Raw genomic sequence first — 7242 nt, 5'->3', positions numbered from 1 at the left:
TTGTTGGGAGGTTTAAGATGTCTGAGAAGTGGCCTGTTCTAAAACTGCCACGCCAACGATGAGCGGCAGCCTCCAAATGTTGCCAGGACAACTGCTCATAGTTTAAAGGTCTTTGCAATATTATTGTTAGCGGTAAGCATCACGCATGCCTGTGAATAATTGTATGCTTAATGAATAATAGGATTATTTTCTTAATGACAAACTTCCATAATGGCCCACACTTCAAAATCAACTGTCCATAGAATTCCAGATTATGCTGCTCAAATGACTCTGGTTTAATCTCAGTCTGGTTAAGAAGGCTTTTGATTCATGGCAGCCTCATGTCAAAATTATATAGAACAATTTATTGCTCAGATGCAGTGGACTGATTTACATAACCCCTAATGCAAGATTAATGAGCACAACTTTCCTCTGAAAGAAAAGTTTATAAAACCAATTGACTTTTGAGTGGCAGTCATTAATTATTAACCATGCTGCCTGTGTTATGTTTAAATTCAGGAGGACTCATCTGAACGGTCTTGGCCACCTTGACACCAGAACCAGACATGGTTTGTCGTTTCCTGCCGTCACGACAAACTGACATCTAGTGTTTGCCAGCAGTACTGCAGCCTTCTCCTCTGGAACAAGTCATTATGAATCACACCAGACAAGGTCATTTATGAAGCCTTGCAGGATGGCGCTATCAGTGTATTGATTCCAGAAGTTCATCTAACTCACGCTGGAGTCGAGAGTGTCTGGAAAGACGCCATCTTTATTCATGAGGGTCTGGCCTCAAGGATGGACCCTACAGACACACCGGGGAGAAGAATGAAGGCTGTTACTGACAGACTACAGATCCCTGATGACTAACGTGACTACAGGCGCTTGTCTTGTCTGAAGAAATGGTATACCATCTTATATCTGTGATCATGTCATCACTGTGGATCACAATAGTTCCAAGAATATAGCCTGTAGATGCTTTCCAGAGCAAAGTGGACACAAACTCAATTTTGATCATACAATATTTAATTTGTTAGTGATTTTGCATGGATAAAATAAACATTAATTCTGCAAAAGTTTCATCATAGAAGATGTTCCATGAACGGTACTTCTTTTAAATTACTCAAAAATTAATCCAGAGGTGCATTTGTATTCAGCTCCCAAGTCTGTCGTTGAGATAACTGCTCGTTTTTGAGTCCTGCAGTAACATGTTGGCCACATCGAAGAACTTGTGTTCGTAGGCCAGTTTATAGTATGTGTACACATCATCACAGTGCTGCAGCAGTCTCTTCATGTTCTGCCCCGCACTGCTGGGCGGTTTGTTGTGGATCATTCTGAAAGAAGCATCAGAACTCATGTCAGTCTCGTTACTAAGAAACAGGACTAACAGACCGAACACAACAAGCTCTGTGACCGTCTGGCCGGTTGGAGACTCACTTCTTAGAGATGTCCTCAAACAGGCTGGGGGGCAGGGGGCGGAGCCTGCTGAACTCTTCCAGGTAGGAGAAGTCTCCGCTGACGACCACCTTCTGGTACAGCAGCTCAGCCATGTCTGGGCTGTAGTCATACGCCTCCGCCACCACGAAGCCCTGGAGCCGGGGACAACACCGGGGCAGGGAACACCAGAGAGGGAAGCATGTCGGAGGTGAGGAGAGCGCGAGTTAGAATGAAGTTGAGTGGATAGTTCACTGTTTTTCGCAGATTTTCACTGTTACATGTTGGATCGGACTAGCTAAATAACACTGAAGCTCTGAGGTAGAGCATAATGACTGCAGATCAATACATCACAGGTTAAAATCCTCAGGTTAGAATTCATTGTTGTTATTACTGTTGTGAAGTTTGCTTCCTGCTCCATACCTGGTAGCAGCGCGGCAGGGCAATGATGGTCTTGAGGAGGTCTGAGGGCTGCAGGTTGATGACTCGCTGCTCCTGCCCCTGGTTCAGGAAGTGGAGCTGCAGCGCCAGCAGCTTGGCCATCCTCACACAGCGGGCTGCCTGGCGCACACACGAGTCCTGAGGCAACACAGGGGACAGCTTAGCCAGGGGGACAGGGTCAGGGGACAGCTTAGCCAGGGGGACAGGGTCAGGGGACAGGTCAGCCAGGGGGACAGGGTCAGGGGACAGGTCACAGCTCAGCCAGGGGGACAGGGTCAGGGGACAGGTCAGCCAGGGGGACAGGTCACAGCTCAGCCAGGGGGACAGGGTCAGGGGACAGGGTCAGGGGACAGGTCACAGCTCAGCCAGGGGGACAGGGTCAGGGGACAGGTCACAGCTCAGCCAGGGGGACAGGGTCAGGGGACAGGGTCAGGGGACAGGGTCAGGGGACAGGTCAGCCAGGGGGACAGGGTCAGGGGACAGGTCAGCCAGGGGGACAGGGTCATTCAGCTGAGCTTCAGTGACACTGCGCTGGCTGGTACCTTTGAGTAGCTCTCTGCTGCGTCCTTTAGCAGGGTCAGAACCTTCAGCAGGCTGCTCTTCAGTTCTGGGGTCACCGCTGTGTGGGGGAGACAGGAGCTGAATACTAACTCTGGCCACATTTACATTTAGTCATTTAGCAGACGCTCTTATTCAGAGCGACTCACAGTAAGTACAGGGACATTCCCCCGAGGCAAGCAGGGTGAAGTGCCTTGCCCAAGGACACAACGTCAGTTGGCATGACCGGGAATCGAACTGGCAACCTTCGGATTACTAGCCCGATTCCCTCACCGCTCAGCCACCTGACTCCCTGAAGTCACTCCCTGACTCACTTGAAGACAGATCGAAAAAAGCAGCACTCCTAAAACCCCTGTAGCTTCAGGTATTTCCTGACTCAAACAAGAGTCACCTTCAGCTGGTGAAGTCCCCCCCATCTGCCATCCTGCAAAAAATCTATTTTATGCAGTTAACGTTAAAAACAGCAGGTCTACTGAAATATTGATGAACCCTGCCACCTGATCATAAAGCCCTGCTGTATTCCACCCTTTCATCTCCCCCCCGCCCCGCCCCCCTTCCCCCCAGGGCTGGGCCCCCTCCCCCCAGCTCTTCCCCCCAGCTCCTCCCCCCAGCTCCCCCCACAGCAGGGCCCCCTCCCCCCAGCTCCTCCCCCCAGCTCCTCCCCCCAGCTCCCCCCACAGCAGGGCCCCCTCCCCCCAGCTCCCCCCACAGCAGGGCCCCCTCCCCCCAGCTCCCCCCACAGCAGGGCCCCCTCCCCCCAGCTCACCCCAGGGCTGGGCCCCCTCCTGGGACTGGATGAGTTTGAGTTGCGTGCGAGCGGCCCCCTCGTGGTTCTCCCCGATCTCCCTCCTCATGCTGAAGCACAGGGCCACCATGTTGTGCTTCTCACTGTCTCCTGGCAGGCAGCGCCTCAGGTAGTCCAGCAGGGCAGTCTTCAGACCCGCATTCTGCTACACACAGGACAACATCATCATCATCATCTAGTCAGAGATGGGAAGTAACACAGTACAAATACTTCATTACTGTACTTACTATAAGTAGATTTTTCTGGTATCAATACTTTACTTCATTATTTATTTTCTGAAAACTCTTTACTTTAAATTTTATTTTAATTCTTACATTTTCAAACCAGGCTCTTTACTTTAGTTTGAATCTGTATTCGGTGGCATGATCAGTATTATTTGTCATTGTGCGCCTTATTTCATTTTCTGGCAATCAGGCACAACAAACATCAGCTAGTTTTTAAAACCTTTTGAACCTTTTTTTCCCCAAACCCTTAAAAAAACAAACCTGTAGAAACTTCTCTTTGAAAATATTTTTTCAACCTTTACAATATTTTTTTCACACACACAGTGAAAGGAGACGAGAGGAGAGATTAGAACAGGAGAGAGGAGAACAGAGAAGCCTAAAACAGATTAAAACAGAGCTTCTGTTCTACCCTCTCCCCTCCAGTCCCCTCCCCTCCAGTCCCCTCCCCTCCCCTTGGTGGGGTCTGGGTCTCCCCCCCTCCCTTGGTGGGGTCTGGGTCGTCCCCTCCCCTTGGTGGGGTCTGGGTCCCCTCCCCTTGGTGGGGTCTGGGTCTCCTCCCCTCCCTTTGGTGGGGTCTGGGTCGTCCCCTCCCCTTGGTGGGGTCTGGGTCTCCTCCCCTTGGTGGGGTCTGGGTCCCCTCCCCTTGGTGGGGTCTGGGTCGTCCCCTCCCTTGGTGGGGTCTGGGTCGTCCCCTCCCTTGGTGGGGTCTGGGTCGTCCCCTCCCCTTGGTGGGGTCTGGGTCTCCTCCCCTTGGTGGGGTCTGGGTCGTCCCCTCCCTTTGGTGGGGTCTGGGTCGTCCCCTCCCCTTGGTGGGGTCTGGGTCGTCCCCTCCCTTGGTGGGGTCTGGGTCGTCCCCTCCCTTGGTGGGGTCTGGGTCGTCCCCTCCCCTTGGTGGGGTCTGGGTCTCCTCCCCTCCCTTGGTGGGGTCTGGGTCGTCCCCTCCCCTTGGTGGGGTCTGGGTCTCCTCCCCTCCCCTTGGTGGGGTCTGGGTCGTCCCCTCCCCTTGGTGGGGTCTGGGTCGTCCCCTCCCCTTGGTGGGGTCTGGGTCGTCCCCTCCCCTTGGTGGGGTTTGGGTCGTCCCCTCCCCTTGGTGGGGTCTGGGTCTCCTCCCCTTGGTGGGGTCTGGGTCGTCCCCTCCCCTTGGTGGGGTCTGGGTCGTCCCCTCCCCTTGGTGGGGTCTGGGTCGTCCCCTCCCCTTGGTGGGGTCTGGGTCGTCCCCTCCCCTTGGTGGGGTCTGGGTCGTCCCCTCCCCTTGGTGGGTTCTGGGTCTCCTCCCCTCCCCTTGGTGGGGTCTGGGTCGTCCCCTCCCCTTGGTGGGGTCTGGGTCGTCCCCTCCCCTTGGTGGGGTCTGGGTCGTCCCCTCCCCTTGGTGGGTTCTGGGTCTCCTCCCCTCCCCTTGGTGGGGTCTGGGTCGTCCCCTCCCCTTGGTGGGGTCTGGGTCGTCCCCTCCCCTTGGTGGGGTCTGGGTCCCCTCCCCTCCCCTTGGTGGGGTCTGGGTCGTCTTACAGACTCCACGTTCTTCCTGAGCAGCATCTCAAAGCGGTGGTTCTGGTTGAGCAGGTCGAAGATGTAGGTCATGTCATTGTACCTGCCGATGCCTGTAAGGAGACGCACCTGCAGGGACACACTGACACGTGAGAAGACACACACACACACACAACACCACACACACACACACACACAGGTGACCCAGACTCACCAGCAGGCTGTAACTGTCGCTGTGCGCCAGGTGTGTGTGGCTCAGGTGGCGTGCGGCCTGCAGCACCCTGACGATGCCCTCCATGTTGCACGTCAGGCTGAAGCAGTCGTGGCTCAGAATCAGCAGCTCCACCACTGTGCACACACACACACACACACACACACACATAGTTACTGCACACACTGACCATTATTATTGCACTGTGCCTGGTAAAACACACAGTTCCACTGACATTCTGTTAAAGCTACAAAATTCATATCCTTGATCTTCTGTTGCACTTTCTCGCTTCTGCTAAATGACTGAAATGTAAATGTACTACAGCTACCGTACTAATCATAATAACAGAACTTTAAATAACTGCAAGTGTGGATCTTGGGGGAATAAACCCTTGCTAACAGATAGAATAAGGTGTCCTGGATGTGAGGGTGGGCAGGTGTCCTGGATGTGAGGGTGGGCAGGTGTCCTGGGTGTGAGGGTGGGCAGGTGTCCTGGATGTGAGGGTGGGCAGGTGTCCTGGATGTGAGGGTGGGCAGGTGTCCTGGGTGTGAGGGTGGGCAGGTGTCCTGGGTGTGAGGGTGGGCAGGTGTCCTGGGTGTGAGGGTGGGCAGGTGTCCTGGGTGTGAGGGTGGGCAGGTGTCCTGGGTGTGAGGGTGGGCAGGTGTCCTGGGTGTGAGGGTGGGCAGGTGTCCTGGGTGTGAGGGTGGGCAGGTGTCCTGGATGTGAGGGTGGGCAGGTGTCCTGGGTGTGAGGGTGGGAAGGTGTCCTGGGTGTGAGGGTGGGCAGGTGTCCTGGGTGTGAGGGTGGGCAGGTGTCCTGGGTGTGAGGGTGGGCAGGTGTCCTGGGTGTGAGGGTGGGCAGGTGTCCTGGGTGTGAGGGTGGGCAGGTGTCCTGGATGTGAGGGTGGGCAGGTGTCCTGGGTGTGAGGGTGGGCAGGTGTCCTGGGTGTGAGGGTGGGCAGGTGTCCTGGATGTGAGGGTGGGCAGGTGTCCTGGGTGTGAGGGTGGGCAGGTGTCCTGGGTGTGAGGGTGGGCAGGTGTCCTGGGTGTGAGGGTGGGCAGGTGTCCTGGGTGTGAGGGTGGGCAGGTGTCCTGGGTGTGAGGGTGGGCAGGTGTCCTGGGTGTGAGGGTGGGCAGGTGTCCTGGGTGTGAGGGTGGGCAGGTGTCCTGGGTGTGAGGGTGGGCAGGTGTCCTGGGTGTGAGGGTGGGCAGGTGTCCTGGGTGTGAGGGTGGGCAGGTGTCCTGGGTGTGAGGGTGGGCAGGTGTCCTGGATGTGAGGGTGGGCAGGGGGAGGGAGACTCACTGCAGGCCAGCTCTCTCAGGGGCACAGAGGGGATGAGCTCCAGAAGGCGGAGCCCCAGCAGGCTGGCGTCTCCACACAGCTTGGCCAGCTGCAGGAAGGCCTCCCTGCCCTCCGCTGGCCTGAACATCTGCTTCTCCGCTGTGGACCAACATCACAGCACGGTTCACAAGGTTCTGTCACACCAGGACTTTTACAGGTCCACCTCATAAGAGAGTGGACCTACACACGTATTAACACTCTACAGGTAAAATGAACTCTCTTGGTGTTAAAGGAACACTTTGAAATGTGCATTGACTACGTAAAACAAAGATCGTTAGGACATAATTCAAACAAACGCATCCTTACTTAATTAACCTTTCTATGTACTTACTGACTAGGCGTACAGAAAAACTGTTTCAGTCAATGAATAGGAACACCCTACTGAAGCTTTAATGAATAGGAACACCCTACTGAAGCTTTAATGAATAGGAACACCCTACTGAAGCTTTAATGAATAGGAACGCCCTACTGAAGCTTTAATGGTTCTGACAACCCTCCCGATGACCAAGCAGATCAGTGAAGGAGCGTCTGGTCTCACCTGCGTCTCCGTCCTGCATGGAGGCCAGCAGGCCCTGCAGCACGGCGGAAGCCAGCATGACGGCCAGGGTGTCTGGCTGCAGGCCCTGCACGCTGATGAAGGCCTGAGCCTTCTGGTAGCGGTCAGGCTGCCGGGACAGCAGCACCTTCTGCAGCACGGCCAGGGGCTCTTCGTCTGAGATCTCACTGTACAAGCACCGCAGCTCCTGGAGAACAGGGAGACACAG

General features: G+C 55.1%; 1 protein-coding gene across 2 annotated transcripts in view; it reads right to left on the bottom strand.

The window, feature by feature from the left end:
• Positions 1-993: 993 nt before the first annotated feature.
• spg11 (SPG11 vesicle trafficking associated, spatacsin) overlaps positions 994-7242 on the bottom strand; it is a 32670-nt gene continuing 26421 nt past the window's right edge. For both annotated transcript variants that reach the window (XM_067234043.1, XM_067234044.1), the window contains exons 32-40: positions 7017-7221; positions 6440-6577; positions 5141-5274; positions 4948-5055; positions 3179-3362; positions 2397-2473; positions 1837-1992; positions 1417-1568; positions 994-1313 (exon numbers count right to left, since the gene is read on the bottom strand). In XM_067234043.1, coding sequence (XP_067090144.1) covers positions 1133-1313; positions 1417-1568; positions 1837-1992; positions 2397-2473; positions 3179-3362; positions 4948-5055; positions 5141-5274; positions 6440-6577; positions 7017-7221 — 1335 coding nt within the window. In that variant the 3' untranslated portion in view covers positions 994-1132. The remainder of the gene's footprint in view (positions 1314-1416; positions 1569-1836; positions 1993-2396; positions 2474-3178; positions 3363-4947; positions 5056-5140; positions 5275-6439; positions 6578-7016; positions 7222-7242) is intronic.

Source organism: Osmerus mordax, chromosome 4, assembly GCF_038355195.1.
Source record: "Osmerus mordax isolate fOsmMor3 chromosome 4, fOsmMor3.pri, whole genome shotgun sequence".
Lineage (NCBI taxonomy): Eukaryota > Metazoa > Chordata > Actinopteri > Osmeriformes > Osmeridae > Osmerus > Osmerus mordax.
This window is presented reverse-complemented; position numbering and strand designations above follow the sequence as displayed.